The sequence below is a fragment of the Sceloporus occidentalis genome, unplaced genomic scaffold, assembly GCF_023333645.1.
Source record: "Sceloporus occidentalis isolate IW3139 unplaced genomic scaffold, rSceOcc1.0.p SCAF_174, whole genome shotgun sequence".
Lineage (NCBI taxonomy): Eukaryota > Metazoa > Chordata > Lepidosauria > Squamata > Phrynosomatidae > Sceloporus > Sceloporus occidentalis.
The window spans coordinates 453,307-477,500 of NW_028317154.1; the positions used below are offsets into that span (position 1 = coordinate 453,307).

Below are 24,194 nucleotides of genomic sequence, written 5' to 3' on the forward strand. Positions count from 1 at the left end.
TAATAACGCAATAAAGAATGTTGGAGTATTGCACATAATGTAATGGTTCTTCTCAGTCTGTCTATTCCAGTTTTGTCATACCCTTTGAATGTATACCCTTAAATGATGCCTCAATAATTGACCCAAATCCCTCTGTCCCTCTTTCCTCCCATGATGTCTCTCTTTTTTAGGAGCTCAGAATGTTTGCTGGGTATGAAGGTATCACAGGGTTCTTCAGCCTCCAAAGTCACATCAGAGCGTCTTCATAAACTATGTAAATAAAACTCATGAACCTTCATGGGCGAACCAATTGCATCATTTGGCCCTGAAAGCCACACCACAACAATTATTTGATTTTTTGGCCAAAAAGCATTTTCAAGTAGCCAGGCCATTGAGGGGGTTGGTCATGTGGATCACACGTATGACTGATTTTGAAGTGTCAGATGTCCTTAAAGTAGCACACGTGGCATGGACATTGTTTTAAAAAATAAAAACTTACTTCAAGGTGCTGCATGTTTCATACATGTCACATCACAGACAATACCAAGCAGGTTTCAGGGTTTGACCAAAATGTCTTAAAATTTGTAAATAGAAGCTTTCACTTAGAGTTGACATCTCAGTGTCTACTTAAAAAAAGCCATATCCCAATGTTGAGTGCAGGAAGGCGCCCTGACCATTGTCACCGTTCATTGTCACTTTGTGTTTTTCAAATGGAAGGTTGGTGCTTTGGTAATGGGCTAGAAATGGCACATACACAGGTTTCACACTTTTTATGTTTTTGTGAATGTGTGTCTTCTGACATGTTTTATAGCCACATTGGAGTTGGGACTCACATAACCCAGCTTTTTGGTCCGGGTGCTGAGTTGTGCCTTTTGGCCACCAATGCCCACCTTGAAGACTTCAGTGGCCTTTCCTTTGGGGAAAGACCCTAGATCGGTCCCTCCTTGGGTTTCGGTTTAGGTGGGAAGAACATGAAGAATGGGACTTGGCTTCTACTTCGGCCTTACCACTTGGAGCACGGATCACAGGTTTCCGAGACAACGACTGGGAAGCACGAGTACCTCTGGCTTCATGGGGAAAAAAACAACTTTTATTTAATGAAACTATAGGGGTAGCCAGGGTAAAGGGGCACATCCACTGCAGTTGTGGCTGTCTTCCAGAGTCCAGTTCCTGTTCTCTGCTGTAACTAATATGCTAGTTAGGGGGGGAAAACGTGCCCACTGGCACTCAAATGGTTAAGCACTTGGGCAGTCATCCGCTGTAGAACTACAAGTCCCATGAACCCTCACGGCATAACAGGAAGTGTAGTTTTGTGACAACGCTGAACTACCTATAGCGTAAACCATTGGTTTCTTACAGTATTATTACTGAGGCTGAGGGAAGCCTGAATGAGGAAATAGCAGAGCTGCGAACTGCCTTATTGGTTCAAGCGCATGCCGTGACGTCACCCACAGAACGCCGCACCAAGGAACTCGGAAGTGTGTCTCTTCGCTACAAGGAAGCGGATGTTCGTGTTGCCAGGGCCAGCGCTGACGCTGGCGGAAGTGTCGGGACAGGGGCAATGGCGGCGGCTGGTGTGAACGGCAACGGTGTACCGGCACAGGACGAGCTGGTTCGCTCGGTTACCCTTTACCGCCGCCGGCCCCATATTTTAAGGGGGACAGTGTTGCCATTTGCACTCCTGTACCCGGCTTGGCTGTATCTATGGGTGGCCGTGTACGGGATGTCCGAGTACCCGGAGGCCGGGCTCCTCGCTTTGGCAGCACTCGGGGTCTTGCACGCGCTCACCGTGCTCACCGGTTTGTGGTCTGTGCACGCGCACTGCGTTCTCACGTGCACGAAGGTAAGTGGTTTGGGGTTCGTGTCTTTTGGGAAGGGGTTCCGGGGCGTCAGTGACAGCTCAAGCGCTAATCAATGGACGACACTCACACAACAGGTGCAGCTGGCTTCAGCAGTTTTATGGAGCAGCTATGGACCCGTCCTAGCATCTGCTGACGTCAAAAATTACATGATTAGTGAAGAAATAAATTATAATCTACAATTTGGATCATCTCTGTGATCTAATTACCTAATATGAAACTTCACTGTATATCTTTTGGTAGCCTGGCTCGATTATGGACTTCATCAATACGTCTTCAAAGTCTACTAACCATTAAACAATGCATGACACAGGGCATAACTCAGCCCTTATTGCGGGGGGGGACCTGCCAGTGTTGGCCCTTCATAACGAATAGTAAAACAATAGGGCTGAAACCACTGATCTCTCGTTAGCGAATCGATTGATGTTTGGTACGCGAGAACACTGGACGGTTTCTTGGTGGAACGTAACTATTACTGGTTTGTCACATCGTGAAGGTGCATGGATGCGAGTCTCGGAAGATGTTCTTCGTGACCGGCCTTTAGGATTCCTTTTGAGAGTCTTCTGTGTGTCCTAAACATGCAACCATATGGCAATCGAGTATTTCCACCGCAGTTGGCTGGACTGCCCCGCATGTGACTGGTTTAGACTGGGAACGTGCTTTGTGCGTATATATATATATTTAGTGATAAACACGGTTGGTGTTTCTCCTGGTGACTGCTTCTATGTTAGGTGGCATTAGCAAAATTGGGTATCTTTACATCCCAAATTATTTACTTTATTACATTGACTTTGTATGTACAGAGGGATTTGTAAATATATATATATATATGTATATGTGTGTGTGTGTTTGTGTAGACCTTTTTCACAACATAAATTCTTAAAAAAATGCAGAATACTGTTTAGTAATGATGATAATAACGTAGCTGTGGCAATACATAAAGATGAGTGACCCCGAGCCTTTCCAGACTCTCCCCGTTGAGATGAAGGATGTCTTCGGGCATCCTGCTGTATCGTGGAATTGTGCGGGAAGCAATCTGTGCTTTACGATGATGCTTCCTTGCTGTGACAAATGAAATGGAAAAACAGGAAAACAATTCAACCTTTTCAAGTTCATTATAATTCAGATCTGGTTTTTTTTTCCCTCTTCAGGACTCCAACACAAAGACAGCCACCTTGGCCAAAGTTGTACCCACTCCGAACAATGGATCTGCAGAGTTAGTACCTCTTATCCGAGAGAAGGTGAGCGACTTGGTATTGAGTTATTACAAAAGTGGCTGATTTATGTAATCCCTGTCGAATGGAATATTATTTTAGTATATTTGTCACCTGCCATATGAAACTTTGATATATTTTAAGCAAAGCATCGTTTGCCAAATCCATTTAGATCATACATCTTGTTATTTATTTATTTACACTTTCGAAACATCAAAGGAGTCCCCCCCCCCCCTTGAAAGGAATGAACCCCCAAACACCCACTCATAGGCCAAGTTGACAGCTAGGTGGCTGGCGACACACCGACCGGAGCAAGCATTTTTATTTTTACTTGAAATAAAGTTATCATGATAATCACTTTGATTAAACACCCTGCCGGTGTGAATCGGTGTATATTATAAACAATAGGGGAATTTGAACGTGAGTTGGATCGGCATAGGCTGGCTTGTACTGGCGATCTAGCTGGGAAATGCCTCGTGTGCCACGTCACGGGGCCCTTACATTTGTTGTTCCTCACGTGGCCGCCTGGTGCTTTAGTGTGCGGCCGCGTGTTGTGAGCATGTGAAAGCTTGGCATACATCCACTGGCCTTAGAGTGGCAGAATCGCTTGTATTCCCCAGTCTGTCCCCTCTGTATATGGCTATCCTGAATCTAAGATGAGAACATGGACCGATTAAAGTTAAGTCCTTAAAGCGAAAAAACGTAGCAGACTAGATGGGGCCAAATGGTTCTTATCCGCCGTTAACGTCTAGGTTTCTATAGCTAAAGCCGAGATACTTTGCTTTTGTGCCCTCTGGTTACTGCTCAGCAATCATTTTTGTGATGGGGTTCCTCTGAACATATGATCTGATATGGTGTACACAAGAAGCCTCTGTAACACTTGACACGTTTGGGATCTTGTTCGGTTTGTGAGGGACCGTGGACAGTTTCCTTGGCCCTTCAAAGGCTTTCATCAATAACTAAGCTGAATGTCATCACCCCTAGGACCAACTCAGCCTTATATGCCATAATTGTTAGTACTTTCTAGTGTACTAGAGTCTCATGTTTGTTTTTCCTGGCTTTCCATATGTCCTCAGCATGCAACCATATGGATAAACAAGTATTTCCAGTACAGCTGTCTGGGCCTCCTCACATGAGACTGGTTCAGACAGGGGTGATGCGGGTTTCTTATGTTTAATGATAAATAGAGGAAGCCGTAATTAAAACAAGTTTGTAGCTTGTTCAGGTTTGCTTTTGGCCAGACCTGTCATCCGTTCTCATATACATTTTCCCAAGTGCTCTTCCATTTAAGCAAAACATAACCTGCATTCTCTAGTTTCAGCAACTACACTTGGTCTGTCATTTTATTCTTTGCTCTGAAGGTTTAAACGCATAACAAAAATGCTTTCGTTTCTATGGAAACAAGCTGTCAGTGTCTGATTTTGTGTCACATGATCCCGATTAAAAAAAAAAAAAAAAAAAAAATCTAAATATGACAACTTTACATGAATTATATCTTGTAATGGTTCCAGCATTCAGCAGTATTAGGAACAATGTTTTTAATGCCCAGTTTCCTGGGTGTTTTATTTCTAGCAGAATCAGTGGAAGGGCATCTTTAATTCTCCAATGAGTGATAAAAATCCAAAATATGAATGTATAACCTTTAGTTAAAAATGACGCGGCCTGCAAACAAAACCTGCTCCAAGGCCATTAGGTAAGCTAGTGTGTAATACGTACCGGTTGTAAGAAAGTGCAAACCTTTTAACCGTTTCATCACATCTCTTTGTGTAGTTGGTCTTTACAATGGTCTGACTCTAACTAAATTACTGCATACTCTTGTTTTTTGGTTTTTTTTATCCCCCAGCAAGAAGATGGCCAGGAGACCATTTTCTTTGAGTTCCAGAAGATCAAGTATTCCTATGATGCGGAGGAGAAGAAGGCTTTCTTCCCTGTTGTGTTTCCAGTAGAGCGTCCCCTGGCCTATTACCAGAGTGCGAAAGGATACTTGGAGGAGGCAGACATCAAAGTGGCAGAGAAGAAATATGGAACTAACAAGTACGTGAACTCACTGGCTCCAAAAGTGTTCTATAACTACCAGAAAAACAACTATATGCTATTCCCTGTTTAGTGCTCATTTATAAGCTTGGTTTTGTGTAATTTAATTCTCCAGCCACATATTAAGCTGCAGTTTCATAATAAACGCATGTGGCTAAATGTATGAATGAATGCAAGACGTATATGCATGACTTATATTACTCTGCGTGTTCAACAAATGTATGTCTTAGGTTCGTAAGATCTTATTTTATTACTTTTTATTTTTTTTATTTTTTTTTACTTTTATTACTATTTTAAATGATTTGGCAGTGTTTACGGCTTCAAGCTTTTGGAACTTAACACTTACTGTATATCTTGTCACATGAATCTGGGGGTAAGAACTAGCGAGTGCAGTGTGCATGAATTAACATTATCATTTATTGCAAAAAAGTATTGGACATAACCCTCTTCTTTAAATATGGAAGAAATGAACAGCTTTCTGTAGCCAAGTGGAATTATGGGTACTAATCGTGTTATTTGGTGATGTGCTCTCAATCTTCTGTAAAATGCCTTTTCAGAGCTGAAATGGTTGTCCCTGATTTCTTGCATCTGTTTAAGGAGAGAGCCATCGCGCCCTTCTTTGTTTTCCAGGTAAATCGCTTTCTACTGTGGTATTGATAAATTAGAAGGATCACTCTCATTTTAACGGGAAACAGTCTATCAGCGTGGCCTTCAGTACGCTGTCCCTGAGTGACCCAACATGACTTGCGCAACCCTATCTTGCAAATGGGGTAGTTCATTATTTAGTAAAAGGATCAAATGGGGAATTCCCCCCCAAAAAACAACTATTAAAATATCCGTAAGAAACATAAGGCGGAGAGAAGCATTTAAACATTGCAAGTCAACAAAAGTGCTAAAATATATATATATGTGTGTGTGACCGCTTGAGCTTCAATGCAATACTCCCTAAATGCTGTCTAGAGTAGGCTAATCAGCAATGTAGTTTGTATGAGGGTACCTTTAAAAAAAAAAAGAGAGAGGACCAAGTAACATTGGGAAATATATTCTAATAAACTTTAGGTTTTAAACCAATTATTAATTTACTTGGATTCAGGTCCTCCTTTCTTAGAAGATGGATCGATGACAAGCTGTATGGTGATTATTTAAGAATAAGCTTGCTTGAACAGGGCCCTCCACCTTTTTGTGTAAGTCAATATTTATCAAGATAGACAATTGACATATTCAGGTTATTCCCAGTCTTATCTCCCAGCTACCTATAAATCTCAAGGGGGGATCTGTACTTCTCAAAGAGCGGCTTTTACAAGTAAATGGTTTGGATCCCTGCTCACATCCCTTGCTTCGTGCGGAATATGATGGCGCTATATAAATCAATAAATAATAATTACGGCACCCTAATGATGTCCTGCACACATTGCTGACTTCCTAGGGCGCATCTGCAATGGTAGAAAACCAGGACAAAAGAAGAAATTACAAATATTCTATTAAAAGTCCACTCACACCCAGTTTTGGGTGTTCGAACCTGATCTCTTAATATTATGTTTGTAGGCGTCATATAAAGTGCTGATAATTGAAAGGTCAGTCAGTCTTTTTCTTTTGCGTTCGAGACCTGTATGTCTTGGATTCAATTTCTGTTTTGCAGCAACCCGCTTCGTTAGCTGTAAAGTTTCCACTTGGTCATAAAAGACCGTTTTTTTGTTTTTTTTTGTTTGTTTTTTTTGTAGTGCTTTGTCCATTAAAAAAGAAACAAAAGGAAATGGATGAGAAATCCAGCGCGGACCGGGTTAATGTTCTAAATAATTATTGTAGCTGGAAACGGCTGATTTTTAATGGAATATCTTCATAGGAGTACAGAAGCTCTCCTTTATTACTCCTGTGTCCCAACGGCACGTCGTGTTCACTGATCCAAGTTAAATTTAAAAGGCTAACTGATCGTTAGAAAACTCTTTTTCAAATTGTTACAGCCCGAAATGTCCTTATTTTCCAAGGAAACGGCTAAGGTGACCTTGAACTTTTGAACGTTTTGGTGTCTTCCTTACCGGCACTCGGCTGTAAACACTTCCAGTGCATTTTAAATTGGAAAACGTCCATCTGTATAAGATGAGGTGCGGGTAATTCTTCGTGATTAATAGCAGTTGTTGAAAATCTGAATTCCGGATCATCCCAACCCTTTGGTTTTTATGACCTGCTGACCAGCCTAGCTGATCTCTACTAAATTTAATCTGTGTTCTCTCCTCTCTCTCCTTTTGTATGTTTATTGATAGGTTCCCCGGTTGAATCTGGGTTACTCCACAGTATAGCCTGTATATAGCCTGGAGTCGGGGGGGCATGGCGCCTAAGATTGTTATGGTGTTGCCTAGAGTTTTTGTGCAATACAGTTCTCTGACTCTGGGTACAAGCGTAATCATAAATAACAAGGAGAATGTCTACTTGGAAGGTCTACAGGGAGCTTTCATGGTGCTCCACGCAGGTTCTTGGCTTGACGCATGTTCAGTAAGAAGCAGAATTGATCTGTTCTGTGTTCCTTCTAGGTGTTTTGCGTGGGGCTCTGGTGTCTGGATGAGTACTGGTATTACAGCGTGTTCACCCTCTTTATGTTGGTGGCATTTGAAGCCTCCTTGGTTCAGCAACAGATGAGAAACCTCTCTGAAATCAGGAAGATGGGAAACAAGCCTTATATGATCCAGGTGAGGAGGCAACTGCTTTAGTTTACAATTTCCAAGGGCTGGCCTCACGGTGGAAATATTCTACCCCTCCATCTGTATTATGTGTGAAGGTCACCTATGTAGAGCATGAGGAGACATGTCTGGCACATTATTCATGAAGTCCAAACGGTGACAATGACTTTTAATTTCACATGTGATCACCCATACGGTGATCACATGTGAAATTAAGTCATTGTCACCGTTTGGACTTCATGAATAATGTGCCAGACATGTCTCAATACGTCCTGTTCTGTTCACCACAGGAAGACATCTTGTTATACAGACTCCAGGGCCAGATAAGTGAACACACTCTGATTTTAACTTTTTTTTTTGTGTGCGTTTGTTTTTACTAAGGTTTACAGAAATCGGAAGTGGAGGCCGATCTCCAGCGATGACATTATTCCAGGAGATATCGTATCCATAGGTAACCTTAGTGTTTTAGTTTTTCCGCTCTGATGCTGGGGGGGGGGATATGAATAGAATGTTGAATTTTGGCTTAGCGCAACTTGATTCCAAGGCACATGTAACCCATAAGTGGGTGCTAAAAAGAGCGCTTTTACAGTTCTGGTCGTGTAGTATCTGTCGCTCCTGCTGGATATGCCCGGCCGCGTGCAATGTGAGCCGCACATGTGTTATCAAGCGGCCAATGGCTTTAAAATGCCAGGCCTGCCGCCTCTGTTTACATAGATTTCTTAAGAGACCATAGATTGGATATATGCCAATTTTACAACAATGAGATAAACTTTGTTTGCAACATTTAAATCTCTTGAGGTCTTTCGCCACAAAAAGTTTATAAATTGCATTTTGTCATAATTATCGCAGGCTCTGATTTAGAGACGTGTAGATATAGGTTAGACAACTATTTGGGGAATATGTATGTCCTAGGAGTACTTGGTTGAGTTTCTAATACTACAGGGGTGTCCAAGTTTTTTCTGCAGTGGGCCACTTTATCAGAATTGTATACGTGCGAGGGCCGTACTCATTTTTCACTGTGAGAAAATATGGCCTTTAATAAAATATGCAGATTAAAATAAAGTAAATGACACAAAACCTTTACTTTTCCTCTCACTGATTTCTGGGCCTAGAAAGTTTTGTGACTACAAATTCAGGATAATTAAAAATGAAATACTCATTCGTTCATATACTCATTCGTTCACAGATTAATTCCCTCAATCACGCATACTGATTCAAACACCCTTCCCACCCCCTTACCTGCACCGCAGCTCCTCGATGTCGCTCACAGACTTCAGCAGAGGAGGCGGCCGCCCTCTGCGTTCCCTGGTACTGCACAGAGGAAGCAGGACTGGAGCAGAGTCATGTGATGTCACGTGAACTCTGCTAGGTTCCGCTTCCTCTATGCAGTACAGAAGACCCTCCCACGGGTAAGTAGCAGGACTGGAGGTGCGGCCTGCGTAAGATCGGTTGCCCTGGCTGCGGATCTTACGCGGGCCGCATCTCGAGGTCTCGCGGGCCGCATGTTGGACACCCCGGTAATACTAGATGCATAACATTGGGCTTGAATTCAAGAAAAAAAATGAGATAATTAAAAGTGAATATTTTGATAGGGAAGTTTCCTCATTGACCGGATGGCTTCATAAAGGTCCGTGAGAACCAAGCATCGCCTGCTTTATGCAGGAATAAATTGATGTTCAATTGTATATTTTCATCTCAGGGCGTTCCGTCAATGAGAACTTGGTACCTTGTGATGTGCTGCTTCTTCGTGGCCGCTGCATAGTGGATGAAGCCATGTTGACTGGAGAGTCTGTTCCTCAGATGAAGGTGAGACCCCTTAAAGGACCCAAGGGATGGAGTTCTTTAATTAGTGGTTTGTAACATATTGTGTTCTGTGAGAGGGATGAAGAGTATTTACATGCAGAGGTGTATGAAACCTTTTTTCCTGGCAATGATTTAATTTCTCTATACCAGGTGGTTAGCACAATGCACATAAAATAGCTGGAGTGTGATATATATATATATATAATATAATATATATATATATATATATATATATTATACACCTATTTATAGCCATCGATATGTTATGGATGTTAAAGGGACAATCCACCAATCATGCACTTTAATGCATGCAAGAGGTGAGGTGCCTTTAAATTTACATGGTGTCCCCCTGATGCATTGCAGTATTCAGCAGAATACCCCATGTATGCATTTGCCCCTTTTCCCCACCACCAAGCTGTTTGCCGTGCAGAAGATCTGTTCCGCTGAATGCATGTCCTGACGTGATATACTTAGCGCCCGTCAGCTCCAGCGCTGGCTTGGCAATCATGGCGGAGGAGTCTAAACAAGACCCTCCATGCGCATGAGCCAAAGGCACTCCGTTATTTTAATGAGCGCTTCCCCGCTATGGGTAAGACCTTCCAGGCCATGGAGGAAACTGGGAGCTAGAGCTCTGAAGCCAAAGCTTCTCCTTAGGTAAGTATTTCATAATTCTTTAAACGGTAACAACAAAAAGTACTGCAATGTGCATTATTGTTTGCTGCTGTTGTCTGATGCGTTAAACTGTCTATATAATATTATAATGGTATTTTGTGATCAGGAGCCTGTTGAGGATTTGGACCCAGAGCACGTGCTCGATATGAACTCCGACTCCAGGCTGCATGTCATCTTTGGGGGCACTAAGGTCGTGCAGCACACCCCCCCTCAAAAGGCAACTGCTGGACTGAAACGTAAGTCGTGACATTTCCCTGCGATGACCTCTATCTCCGCTGCGCTGTTGTCAGTAAGTGTGTGCTGATGGCTATTGATTTTGCCAGCTGAATAGTCACCGTTCTTCCGCTTTCCCCACCAGCTCTTGACAACGGGTGTGTGGCCTATGTCTTAAGAACAGGATTTAATACCTCACAGGTAGGAGAAAAAAATATTTAGATGCGGGATATCCGTTAAAGAAAAGGAATGTTCGTAGATATTAGTCGGAGACACGTAGTTTTTGTTTTGTTTTTTCTCATTTGCGTTTTTTTTTGGATTTGTTACGTTTTGTGTTATTTCAATGGTTTAGATTATGAATGTTTGCCTTCGTTGTTTTTTTTTAAAGGGTAAACTTCTACGCACGATTCTCTTCGGTGTGAAGCGCGTCACTGCGAATAATTTGGAAACCTTTGTCTTCATCTTGTTTCTCTTGGTGTTCGCCATCGCTGCGGCTTCCTATGTCTGGATCGAAGGTACTTTTTGGAGTTCAGCCTTGCTCTGGGGGTCTCGATTTAGCATAATCGTAGATTTTCTTAATGAATATTTTGCTACTGTCTTTCAAAAATAGTGTTTGAGATTTGCCGGGTCGACTCTTAATGAATATTTTGCTACTGTCTTTCAAAAATAGTGTTTGAGATTTGCCGGGTCGACTCGGGTTCTTTCTTAGGGCTTGTTATAAGATCTTCAGCGTTGGTTACACTTTCTTTCCATGGTCCTCAGTTAAGTGAGAATCCTGGAAGTTATAATTCATACATAGCTGAAGATCATCTTTGCACGGTGGTAGACAGCAACAGGTTCTATGGAGGGCATTTCCCTAAATGCTCGTATGGCATCAGTAACTTCCACAAGCCTTGTGGATTTTATTGCCCAGACACTGGTATTGACCAGCCATGGTCTCATACTGGAACAATGCAGATATATATGTATATATTAAGGCTTTTTTTTCCTTGGGTAGAGCAGTTTGTTGATCTGTAAATTCTGTTTACAACCATTGCTTGATGCGTTTGTTTGCAGGCACCAAAGACCCCAGCAGAAACCGTTACAAGTTGTTCTTGGAATGCACGCTGATCTTGACCTCCGTTGTGCCTCCGGAACTTCCGATTGAGCTTTCGTTGGCAGTTAACACCTCGCTCATTGCATTGGCAAAGCTCTGTGAGTATTGCCCGCCAATCCTACTGCTCCTGGATAAAACCTACGGAGGTTTTTACCCACTGCCCCGTAATAACCGTGACGCGCATGCCTATACACAGAAACATGCTTAAAAATAATGACATTCTCACATTATTCGTAAACCCTATTTTTTTTTTTTTCCTTTTATTTGTGTTTTTTAATTCCTACCTCGAAGCAGCCCTGCTTCTTGTTTACAAAGGCGAAAGGCATTTTGTGGTTAATGAATATTGGGATAAGGGCACAACCAGGGTTCAGCACAAAATCTTCTGACTCGTTTCAAAACGTGCCATGTCTGGCTCATCTCGTTTTCAGATGTTTACTGTACCGAACCTTTCCGTATTCCCTTTGCTGGCAAGGTGGAGATCTGCTGCTTCGACAAGACGGGCACCTTAACCAGCGATAGCCTTGTGGTGCGTGGTGTAGCTGGACTTAAGTAAGTCACTTTTGTTTTAGTCTTACCTTTTATACCTCCTAGGTAGCGAAGCTGAAACAATCTCACTTGTATTTTTAGTCTTCTTGCTATACATGTTGAGTGTTTGTATGTAATGGGTGATTTTCTTCCAACCTCCTGCGTTAAGGGATGCTCGCGTTGGTTAAGATTTTCTTTTATGTTTTGTTGCTGCTTAATATCCTCTTTGTGGCTTGCCCATGATCCTTATTTGTCCTGGTTTGTTGAAGCTAGGTGAAGGATCCACACTGGTTGCTTAAAATTTGGTAAAGGGAACCCATAAATAAAAAGTGACTCTGCGGTTTTATCACAAACTGCAGATTTGTACCGATCAAGACATATATGTTGTATTTAATTTTCTTTTTGTAAATCGTTTTCTTCCCTGTAGAGATGGAAAGGACATTACACCTATATCCGATATACCCGTCGATACCCACAGGGTGGTGGCCACGTGTCACTCTTTGGTTCAGTTGGATGATGGGACATTGGTGGGAGATCCTCTGGAGAAAGCAATGCTTACTGCTGTGGATTGGGCCCTAACCAAAGGTAATTAGTTCATATCGGATGTTAATGGTTAATTGCACTTGGCAGATGATATTGTAATCTCTTCTGTTTATGTGGACGTATGTTGACAAATGCAGAGATCTTTCTACAGCTTGGGTTGGGAAGCTTGCGGTTCATGGATCACATGACCCAGTAGTGATGTTGGTGGTCCACAAACCTATCCTTAGAATTGTTCTGACGAAAGATAATACGGTATAAACGCAGCCCCCACTAGAAATTTCTCTACGTTTAATAATAGACTGAGAGGGAATTTTCTTATGAAAAACATTTAAATTTCTTGCTCGATTTTTCATTAATTTGCAGAAACGCTCCCATAGCCTCACAAGTTGATAAGCCTTTAATTTTTTATTTATTTACATTTTTATTTAATTTTTTTTATTTGTAATTTTTTTTTTATTCCGGGAGAATAGTAAACATGAGTTTTAAGGACACTGGTTCCCTTCTTCAGACATAGTTAAGCATATAAGAGATAAAACAATGTGTCAAATATGTAATGCAGTGTTTGATGATAAAAATAAACACCAGAAACCAGAATCTAGTAAATGGGAGAAACAATGGAAAATATAGCATGCTGGGCGCATCCATATTGCATAAAATATCGACCGAATCTGACCGAAGATTCACGTCCCCGTCTGTGAATGCGCATCTTCGACTGATATGCAATGCATTATGGATGTGCCCATCATTCTATATGGGGAGCGCGGGAGCTGAAAAAAACGAATATTTCCTATATTTATTAAATGTTTACTGCAATTATGTTTAATTAGTGTGAAGTGTTCTGAAGATTTCTTTAAAGATAACAATATTCATAAATGCAGACCGATTGGCAGCATTGTACCGTACTCCTTGGTGGAAGTCTCGCGTGAGAATGTGTTCTTGTATGGTTACAAGTAAATGTAATCGCCCGGAAACCTATTGTAAGATGAACACTACCTGTGTGTGGAGTGGAAAACAAGGACGTTTGGAGCTGCATCGCAAAAATCGCTTTTTCTAATGATCAATTAGCCTTTTAAACCTAAACTTGGATTAATGAACACAACGTGCCGTTGGAACACAGGAGTGATGGGAGTGATAAAGGAGTGATGGGAGTGATAAAGACCTCTGTACGCCTATGAAGATAATTCTTTCAAAATCAGCCGTTTCCAGCTAGAGTGGTCATGTACATTAACCCTGTGTGCGCTGGATTGCTCCATTTCATGGACAAAATGACATTTTAAACTTTTGAGCTGTATTGTTCCTGTACTTTCTCATTGACTGGATTAGCTTGCAGTGCACTGTTCGGTAAAGGATAACGTGTCTATTTATTTCTCAACAGATGAAAAAGTATTCCCGCGCAGTATTAAAACCCAGGGCCTGAAAATCCACCAGCGGTTCCATTTTGCCAGCTCCCTGAAGCGCATGTCCGTTCTGGCCTCCTATGAGCGGCCGGGGTCTACAGACCTGTGCTGTGTGGCCACTGTGAAGGGAGCCCCGGAAACGCTCCAGAAGATGGTAGGTCTCTTGTAGTGATTGTTATGCGAGTTCTGACCTTAACTTAGGGGATTTCTCATTTTTTGTTACTAGAATTTATGAATTGTTGCCTTCATCGGTCTGCAGATCAAATTTTGATCTGCGTGTGCAAATAATATAGCAACTAAGCCACATTGTAGAGTCTGTTGTTGCCTGGAGCTCACAGTTTGCTAATTTATATTCTCTTATGAAATCAGTTTTCTCAGTATCCCGAATACTACAACAAAGTACACACGGAATTTTCCAGAGAAGGAGCCAGGGTTCTAGCTCTCGGGTACAAAGAACTTGGACACCTCTCCCATCAACAGGTAAAAGCGTGCGTGGTTAAAATGACATTATGATTCCTGTAACTTCATTGGTCAGATGCATTAATGCTTATTAATACACATTTAAAAGGAATCTGATCCTTATTTGTGTTCCATTTGCCAGTGATGTATCCTGGCCCAAGCCAACTAGGTCCAGGCCCGGGGCAGCAGTCCCTCTGCTGCAAAATCAGGGGCAGATCGCCCTCTTGAGAGATCAGGCCCCCCCCCCCCGGTGTCCTGCTGCCCAATGGGCCAGTTACTGCGGAGATCTCTGGTGTTCCATCCCCAAGTTGGAAGGACAATGTTTTTCAATGCGTCTTTAGACAAACCCAGTTCTTCTAGCATTTGATGTTCTGTTACCAGTTCTGTCTTGGAATCTAAATTTCCTTTGTTTTCAACTAGATCCGAGAAGTGAAGCGCGAAACTCTTGAGTGTGATCTGAGGTTTGCTGGTTTCATTGTGGTCTCATGCCCTCTGAAAGCTGACTCGAAAGCGGTCATCAAAGAGATTCAAAATGCATCGCACCACGTAAGAGACGTAACTTCCTGCACGGCTCTAGAATAAGAGATGCCTACAGAATAACCTTAACATTATCTTGTAGTAGGAAGGTCCGTGTGGACTTGGGATGATGATTAGACTGTGAGGGTAAGAGTGTGTGGCCTGTCACTGCGTGTTTTGGGGTGGACAGCTTGTTTCGGCTGCAGAGGGACTTTGTGGCACCTCCGGTATGGTATTGGCCGGGCTGTTTGACCTATTTGCTGTAGGATTGGGAGTAGATTGCATGGACCTTGAGGGGTCGCGGTTCTATTCTCCCTCCTCATCAAACAGAATATGAAGGTTCCGGGTTCTGCTTGTGCAAATCTGCCATCTAATTCTCTCAAGCTTAGTTGTCTGAAATATAAAGCGTTTCATCTTCTAGGTGGTAATGATAACTGGAGACAATCCTCTAACTGCCTGCCATGTGGCGCAGGAGCTCAGCTTTATAGAGAAGCAGGACACCTTGATACTTCATCCTCCACACAACAAGCAAGGTCAGTTACCCACATGCTAAAAACCCTGCTAAACCCGTGTTCCTTATTAAAAAAGATGTTTGATGCTGTTATTTGTATAACACATTTGTTTGTAAGAAAAATGGTTATAGCTTCAGCTGCGTCTTTATTTGGAGGTCATACCGTTAGATGAACACAAAGTAGAGATACATTACATACTTTCAGAACCTCGGAGATCTCTTCTACATTAAATGAAAAAGAAACCTCTGACGTCCTGGTAGCTTATGTGACTCCACATCTTTATCTGTTTTGGTCCAATAAAAAAAGGTATCGCCTGCATTTGTTTTCTGCTGGTAAATTCTTTGCCCAAGACTCCCCAATACAATGGAAAGCAGCAGTGCTCCCCTGGGTACCGCCACAACATTGTTCCATAACTGCATGTTCCTGTTGAAGTAAGATGTACCGTATTGGCTCGAATATAGGCCGCACTTTTTCCCCCCACTTTAAGTCTTTAAAGTGGGGGTGCAGCCTATATTCGGGGTCTAGCGCCGGGACATGCAGTCCCGGGTGCCGGGCAGGCAGCGGGGTTAGGATACAGATCCCCCGCAGCGGTGCAGGGGACCCATATCCTACTCTCTGGCCCTGAGGTTTCTAGTTACCCCCTGTGTATCAGATATATCACCAACATGTCTTACTCTTTCTCACTGTAGATTCTCGTTGGATGTGGCAGTCCATCGATGGAACAATCTCTTTGCCCGCTATCCCTGATTCCCCGAAAGCCTTCACTGCCAACTACTACCTGTGCCTCACTGGAGAGGGCTTGTCATATCTCCAAACCACCAAACCGGACCTGCTGTCTCAGCTTATCCCACACGTCCAAGTGTTTGCAAGAGTAGCACCCAAGCAAAAGGTACAAATCCCATAAAACTGTCCAAATCTATCATATATGTGATATATGCGTTATATATAATTCTATGGATATATAACTTTTGGTGGCAGATGAGAACAATTCAGCCTGTCTAGACAGTCCCGCGTTTTCCTCCTTTAAACACTCTTTAATTTATATATGGATATATATATGTTATGGAAAGAAATTGGTGTTTATCACACTACATTGGGAGAAACGGCTGAATCCTTGGTTCTTCCGGGGGACCGTTTGACAGATGAAAGACCAGAAGTAGAAGCATTAAGTATGTTCTGCCATATCAGTAAGCAAACGGGGGACATTACCGGATTAGAGATCAAAGTGCCTTACAAAATGGTTTTAACCTCTTATTAGTTTTGGATGGGATATCCCCTTTAAAGAGATGTCTTAATGTGATGTTCATTCACTAAGGTGTCTTCAAATCAGTTGGAGGTTGGTGGGACGTCAGTTGTGAGAGAAGAGCCTTGAGCCCCTTGGCCTTGTTCAAAGACCGGACTTGGCCTCTGGATACCTATGTCCATGCAAGCATCCTTCTGGGTGCTACAGGATCAAAAAACCAAACTGGGACAATGACTCTCCTAACCCTGTCACTACATCACCAGTGTTTACCTGTGACAACTTCTAACTGGCCAATGTCCCTAGAGGAAGCCTCCACGGCCCTGGCAGCCCACCATCCCACTTTGTTATATGCATGCACACTTCCTAACAAAAACGGAAAAGTTATATATTATCACACAGCGTCAACCAATTGGTAGATGCACACAACAAACAGTTGGGACAATGTAAAAGGGGCTTTTATTATGCAAATTGGTACATTTTTGTGATTTCATCACCCTTTAATGTTTGTACAGAACACCCAGGGGACTCGGGTTAAGGCTCCCTGTGAATAAGCATTGCATACATAAGTATGGAGAACAAGCAGACAATAGGGACCACGGTGATCAACACTGGGAATGTATGCAACAAATGTGTTCTAGGTCTTTCACCTGTTGTGAAACCATAATAATTATGAATTGTCTTCTCACCCAAGTCTGTCGCATATTACAATTCAAAATGTTTATCATGTCGCATAGCGGGCCTTTCTGTTTCTGCACACAGGAATTTGTGATTACTAGTTTAAAAGAACTTGGATACATCACGCTGATGTGTGGTGACGGGACAAATGACGTAGGAGCTTTAAAGCATGCAAATGTTGGTAAGTACACAAGCCTTAAGGGTAAATGACCTGGTGCAATTATTGTGGTATCTATGGTTGATGCCCTTGGAAATATGGCCAGTAATATTAACCTTTTTTTTTTTTTTTTTTTTTTTAGGTGTTGCACTTCTCGCCAATGCACCTGAACGCCTGCCAGAGAGGAAAAAGAAACCAAGAGAAGGACCTAATGATTGTCGGCCCACCGGACCTTCTTTCTCCAGTAACTCCATCAAACCTACATCCAGAGCTGCGAAGAATAGGATCATGTCGCAACGAGAAGAGCAACATGCACTCCAGAGGGTGAGAAATCCTCATTCGGCGTTAACGTGTAGGCTTATGTATTTCAATATTGCGCAAGCGGAATGGTAATCACCACTTTCCCAAATATTTGCATCCATCGCGATTATCCCTCCCCTTTGATGTAAGAAGATTTAGCCTGTTCGGTTTTAGAAGCATAAAAAAAGTACAGCGGCAAAGAGCAGTAGGTATGGTTGCCATATGTTCAGAACACAAAATGCCAAGGACATACTGGTAATTTTTTTTTTTTTTTTTTAAATGGCCTACGGCCAGGTGGCAGTGCTAGGGATAATGATCTGATTTTATCAGAAATCGCCTTCCTCGCCAATGTGAGAAATGCCATAAAGAATTGTTTTAATATAGGTTCTTTCTGGAAATAATTAAACTTGGTGGAGGTATACGTACACCAACCAACCAGATTTAAAACACCCTTTCTGCTGGCACCAGATGTGTGCAAGCGACATTAATGCTCAATTGGGGGAAAAAAACCTTGAAATTAAAAGGTCAACTCTGGGATAAGAGGAGATTTTGTTAAAATGTATGAAACTACTCAAATCCACGGCACTAAATGCCTTGATCGTGGCTTATGGGCAAAGTGTCCTTTACCCGGAAGGTGTGACGTTCAGGGATTTTCAAGCAACCCTTCAGGGGCTGTTCCTGGATGTCTGTCTTTAAATTAAATTAACATTTCTATGTCTACTGTTTTATTCAGGGCATAATATATGCGTCTGCATGCTCTTGTTTTTAGTTATAAGTAAAATGAATTATTGTACAGAGAGCAGGGTTACAAAAAGTCATGGAACAACAATGTAAAGCTTCGTGTCAGATATTAATATATAATGTCTTGGCCTGCTGTGCTTCGCATACTGTGTAAGGTCCCAAACTTCTGTGTTACACAGCATGTCTACAATTATACCCTTATTTCCAGGAGAGGATCAGCCAGGTCCTCAAGGAGTTGGAGGAAGATCAGGTGCAAGTGGTGAAGCTTGGAGATGCCAGCATAGCAGCTCCTTTCACTTCCAAACTGTCATCCATACAATGCAGTAAGTATGGACTTCCATCATCGTGTGTGTGTGTGTGTGCGCGCATGCGTCAGGCACCTTTCAGCATTGGGTGGGGGCGCAAACACAAAGTCTTCAAGCAATTGCCCAAAACTTTCAAATCAAGCAATTGTCACCCCTTTCCCCTTGTCTGCCTTACACTGGGTGGTGATGCATCCATTGCTCCAGGGTCTATCTCCAAAAAGAGAGAGCTGTGTAATGGAAAGAAGGGATCTTTAATAGAGATCTCTGCTCGTCTTCATAGATATTATTCACAGGTCCTCTGGGAACTGCCATCTAGAGCAGGGGTTCTCAAACTGCGGCCCTCCAGCTGCTGCAGGACTACATCTCCCATACTCCTCAGCCAGCCCCTTAGCTGAAGGAGCATTATGGGAGATGTAGTCCTGCAGCAGCTGGAGTGCCGCAGTTTGAGAACCCCTGATCCCCAGTTCCATCGCAGAGAGAGAGTGAGCGTGCAAACACAGTCTCTTATTTCGCACTGCAACAAAAAATATAACGTTTAATATACTTTGTTTCTCTATGCAGTTTGTCACGTTATCAAACAAGGCCGTTGTACATTGGTAACAACCCTGCAGATGTTTAAAATACTGGCACTAAACGCCTTGATCTTGGCTTACGGGCAAAGCGTCCTTTACCTGGAAGGTGTGAAGTTCAGCGATTTCCAGGCGACCCTTCAGGGGTTGCTCCTGGCCGGCTGCTTCCTCTTCATCTCGCGCTCCAAGGTACGTAAGTCTAGTGGTCTTGAGTTTCGGGAATGGTAGAAATGTCGGTCAAAGAACTGAAATAGACATAAATGATATTTTTTAGCCTCTCCCAGTCCTGCCTTTTGATCATTTAGAGCAGGGGTCCTCAAACTTTTTAAACAGGGGGCCAGTTCACGGTCCCTCAGACCGTTGGAGGGCCGGACTATAGGGGCTATCAGTATGTTCCCCCACAGGCATACAGCCTCCAGCCATACAGGATGGCTGGAGGCTGTATGCCTGTGTACTGCCCCATTTCAGTGTTCCGACCACCGCTCCGGCCATAGCAGGACCGGAGGATCGCGTCCTTGCTTCTTTGCTTCTTCTCTTCTTCTCCGCGCTCGGTTGCCATGGGTGCACGCATGGGAGGTCAGTGACGTCGCTGCGTGCGCCTGCTCCTGGCGGTCCCCGCGTTTTTAAAGTAAACGCGTGCCGCAGGGACTTCACAGAGGCATCCTTGTGTTCCGAAAGCATCTTTCGGAACACATGGATGTCCTGAGGCAAAAACACCCGGCGGGCCGAATTTTGAGGACCCCAGATTTAGAGCCTGAAGTCCTACCAGCAAATTCCTTTGCTTTGCATTAGTGACAAGGAACCGATGAGTCTCGGGGTAAAAACGATGTTTGGAAACGGGCCGGTGCGTCTTTGTCCCGTTCATCCTGCTTTTTCATTTGCAGCCTTTGAAATACCTCTCCGTTGAACGTCCCCTGCCAAACATCTTCAATCTGTACACGGTCCTCACGGTGCTCTTGCAGTTCCTTGTCCACTTCTTCAGCCTCATATATTTGTACCGAGGGGCTCTGGAACGGACTGATACAAGGTGAGATGCTATTTGTAACGGTGATGACTAACCTGGGGGTCCTGCCTCCCCCCCCCCCCCCCAAAAAAAAGCTTGATTGTAATTTATTTGATGATCCAGTATGTTCATGCATGACTTCCAGGCAAATCGGCCTTTTATTAAAGCCTTTGCATGAAATAAGGTTATAAAGATGTTCCATAGACAGGAAGACACTACAGGTAGAACATAAAAAGAATGAAACAAAATGTCACTGGGCCTGTTATGTGGGCTTTCTTCCATTATTCACGGCACTTTAGTCAAACAACATTTGTTTAGTGCATTAAGGGACTTAATTGGCTCGTTTCTGCTTGCTGTTATCTTCGTTTACAATTGATCAGTAGCTTCAGATAGTTAGGTCGGTTGGTTCCTTTGTGTTTACTCTGTGTTTTTTATGGCCTGCCAGTAATCACGGGCTCGTTTTATTCTTAGGAAAGAAGAGTTTGTGGACTTGTCCAAAGCATTTGAGCCGAATCTGGTGAACAGCACGGTTTACATAATGTCCATGGCGATGCAGATGGCCACGTTTGCCATCAACTACAAGGTAAACATTGTAAACTTTTTTTCGGGACGATAGCCACATCTCTCATGTAAAAAATAATTTTAAATTGTGAATATTTAAAAATTCTTAATACGCTCATGCACACTAAATGATATTCCATTCAAATCCCTACTTATTATGATTGGTGATTGTTAGTTTATTAGTTGGTGAACCAATATTTTGTAGTATTTACACCTTTTTAATGGGTGGCAAAATATTACTAGGTCAAAATCGCATTGCTGATGTGTACTTTTTTGTTTTTCCTTTAGGGACATCCTTTCATGGAAAGCCTGCGAGAAAACAAGCCCTTACTATGGAGTATTATCATTTCTGCGTTGGCTATAATGGGTTTGCTTTCAGGCTCGTCTCCAGAATTCAATGAGCAGTTTGGTCTGGTGGACATCCCTGTCGAGGTAACATGTCCTTTCCATATTCAAGCTCCAACAAATACCGATACTGGGTTTGGCTTTGTGGAATTTAAGCAGCCTTAATACAGATCCTACAAATGTGATGGGTTTTGTAGATGTGCAAAGTAGTGTAGAAATTACTTTAAAAGGAACAAAAATCGTGCAGCAGCTGCCTGCTGACGCAAAATAAATGGCGATGTGTTAGCCTGACCGTAGGTGAAACGGCACCTTTAGGACCTATAATCAGTAACAGTTTTTACAGCTCTGTTTCTATAGTATTTAACCCTTTAAGACTTCTTAGCTAAACATTCAGTAAAACTCACCAATGCAAAGCCACAAATGGTGAGATTCAACAAGGTTTTCTGTAGGCAAGATTTTATTTTACTTTGGCCTATACTGGCCTAGTCTAGGCTGACAAGCCTCCTGCCACAAAATTGTGGGCAGACCCCTCCCTTGTATGTATACAGTATAGTCTCTCTTCTCTTGTATATGATCTTTCTTCTCTTTTCCACCTCTGTTCCTTCTCCAACTTTGTTTTCTTTCTGTTCCCCCCTCTCTCTCTTTCCCCCCCCCCCTCTCTCTCTTTCTCTCCCCCCCTCTCTCTCTTTCTCTCCCCCCCCTCTCTCTTTCTCTCCCCCCCCCCTCTCTCTCCCTCTCATTGCACTATGCTTTAACCGCCCCAGCATGACCAGGGATTTCTTTAGTGACAAAGCTGTTTTATGTGTAGAATATGTCTTGTTTGCTTTATATGGCATGATTAAGTGTTGAATAGTCCTTTTTAACTTTTCCGCACAGTTTAAGATGGTCATTTTCAAAGTTCTTGTGCTGGATTTCTGCTCGGCTTGGTTGGTGGACCGACTTCTTCAATACCTCCTGGGGAGCTCCAAACTGAAAGTGCCTTCCTGAAGCTGGCTACAGGGCCCAGAAACTGCCCACAGTGTCAAACGAACATCGTGTCAATGTCCAGTCCGGGTTATCTAAGGCAGCATGCGTCCTTAAGGAGGAAATATTAAGATGGGACACAACATGGAGAGGAATCAAAAATCATCTCAACACTTGAAACATTGAACTACATGTTTGGGACATGACAAACAGAATCCTAATTTATTTTTTTTCTACTCGAATTCGCTTTTGGAAAGCGCCAACATTTGTTAAATAAACAAGATTGGTGAATTTTAAACATTTATTTTCTTCATTGATATATATTTTCATATCTCGATTATGATGCACATTTTCATCTCATAATTGTGTATTTTTTGTTGGGGGTGGTGAGAGTATAATTGGTATTTACTTACTTAACACAAATCACTTAAGACTGGTGAAGAATAGACGTAAGTGGGCTAACCATACCATGACACTCCTGGAGACACAGCTCTTCGCAAGCACTCTTGTGGACATGCACATGGACCCTGTAATAAAAGAGGGTGGATGTGCTTTTAGCGACTTTTGACTTCAAACTACATTTCCAAAATATGTTTTGGAGTTTTTGTTTTTATTTGTCTTGAGAAAAAAAAAATCATAATGTGCTAAATGTACGAGATTGTTCTACTTTTCTACTACAAGAACAATTTGAGCGAAATAGAAAATGTCTGCCTGATTATGACACAAATTGTTATTCACAAAATTCGACCAACTAGATTTCTGATTGATTATGCTTTCTAAGGCTCTGCAAAATGTCTTTTGTTACCTTTTATCACAACATGATAGAAAAAAAGATGTAGTCACACAAGCTGTCAGGACCTCAGAGGTCACTTCTTAAATAAACACCAGCCTGCACAAAAATGCACCGGAAAGGTTTGGGGGGGTCTATCTCTTGAGTATAATTGAAGTGCCAAGTTGGGCAGGAACCTAAGGAGTAGCAAATCTCTTGAGTATCTTTGTGGACATCATATATGAACAACTCACAAGAACTGCTGAACTCTCAAAGCACTTCATTCACTGTGCATTGTGAAGGGCAAACCTCTGATTCTCTTCCATGAAAGGGCTGAGTTAGCCCAGTATCATACATGACTAATTCAGTGAGAACATATGAACTATGCGTGATTCGGGCCTAGCTGGCCCTTACTGCAGGAGATGCTCACTGCGGTGTGCCCTCAGTGATAAACTGATTATCTCTGGAAAAACTTCGCACTTTAGGGTCTGTTTACTAGAATTATGTGTGGGGATTAGCTGTGCTTTAGAGATCCTGCAACAATTAACTTCTGATATCTTAGGCTCACACGGCACTTAGAAGCACATAGAGGTCTTTCTCTAGCTGATCTATATTCCCCACTAGGACTCTAAACAATAAAGCTTTTTCATAATAAAAGTTTTTTGCCCAATTTTGCTTAAAGGGAAATTATTCAGTTTTTGTTTCTGTTACCCAAATTTTTTTAAAATCTATATATATTTAAAAAAAAAAACAGCTCTTGTTTTTGTGCAGGTTTATATTGTTAATTTGTATATTTTCTAGCTCTTAGCTGTAGCCTAATATACTACCCAAATGCCCTGACTCCTTATGCCATCTGTGGTAAACAATAGAATGTATCAGTGTTAGTTGCCCAGTTGGACTTTTTGTTTTGGAGGATCATTCTTTGTTACCATCAATAATCATTTCAGTGTGAGATGACAAAGTATTTCGTTTGTGATCAAGTATTCTGAACCACGAGAATAAAAGCGTGCTCCAGGTGAGGCTCGAACTCACAACCTCGGCATTGCTCATCAGTTACTGTCATATA

At 42.4% G+C, this 24,194-nt stretch overlaps 1 protein-coding gene and 1 non-coding gene across 3 annotated transcripts in view; one reads left to right on the forward strand and one right to left on the reverse strand.

Annotated features, from left to right (window-relative positions):
• Positions 1-1,540: 1,540 nt before the first annotated feature.
• Positions 1,541-22,383, forward strand: LOC149279099 (endoplasmic reticulum transmembrane helix translocase-like). 2 transcript variants are annotated; one of them, XM_089501424.1, is made up of 27 exons: positions 1,541-1,826; positions 2,827-2,837; positions 3,005-3,079; positions 4,896-5,086; positions 5,644-5,716; positions 7,615-7,770; positions 8,143-8,212; positions 9,461-9,567; positions 10,343-10,472; positions 10,595-10,650; positions 10,838-10,964; positions 11,506-11,643; positions 11,974-12,094; positions 12,498-12,655; positions 13,989-14,164; positions 14,380-14,490; positions 14,890-15,015; positions 15,407-15,518; positions 16,187-16,386; positions 17,500-17,596; positions 17,715-17,896; positions 18,822-18,936; positions 19,480-19,676; positions 20,372-20,514; positions 20,962-21,073; positions 21,340-21,483; positions 22,273-22,383. In XM_089501424.1, exons 1-27 carry the CDS (start codon positions 1,541-1,543, stop codon positions 22,381-22,383), a joined length of 3,525 nt encoding a protein of 1,174 aa, XP_089357550.1. The 2 variants fall into 2 exon arrangements, with proteins under 2 accessions (XP_089357550.1, XP_089357549.1); XM_089501423.1 differs by lacking the exon at positions 2,827-2,837 and having other exon boundaries at positions 1,541-1,822; positions 2,990-3,079.
• Positions 22,384-24,135: 1,752 nt separating this feature from the next.
• Positions 24,136-24,194, reverse strand: part of TRNAI-UAU (transfer RNA isoleucine (anticodon UAU)) — a 93-nt gene continuing 34 nt past the window's right edge. Inside the window, 2 exon segments of the tRNA in view lie at positions 24,136-24,171; positions 24,191-24,194. The exon segment at positions 24,191-24,194 is cut by the window's right edge and continues 34 nt beyond it. This is a non-coding gene — a tRNA (tRNA-Ile).

Coding starts and splice junctions, on each gene's coding strand:
- LOC149279099 (XM_089501424.1), top strand. CDS start 1,541: ATGGCGGCGGCTGGTGTGAACGGCAACGGTGTACCGGCACAGGACGAG. Junction 14,165..14,379: donor CGGAAACGCTCCAGAAGATG/GTAGGTCTCTTG, acceptor TTATGAAATCAG/TTTTCTCAGTATCCCGAATA. Junction 21,484..22,272: donor TGGTGGACATCCCTGTCGAG/GTAACATGTCCT, acceptor TTTTCCGCACAG/TTTAAGATGGTCATTTTCAA.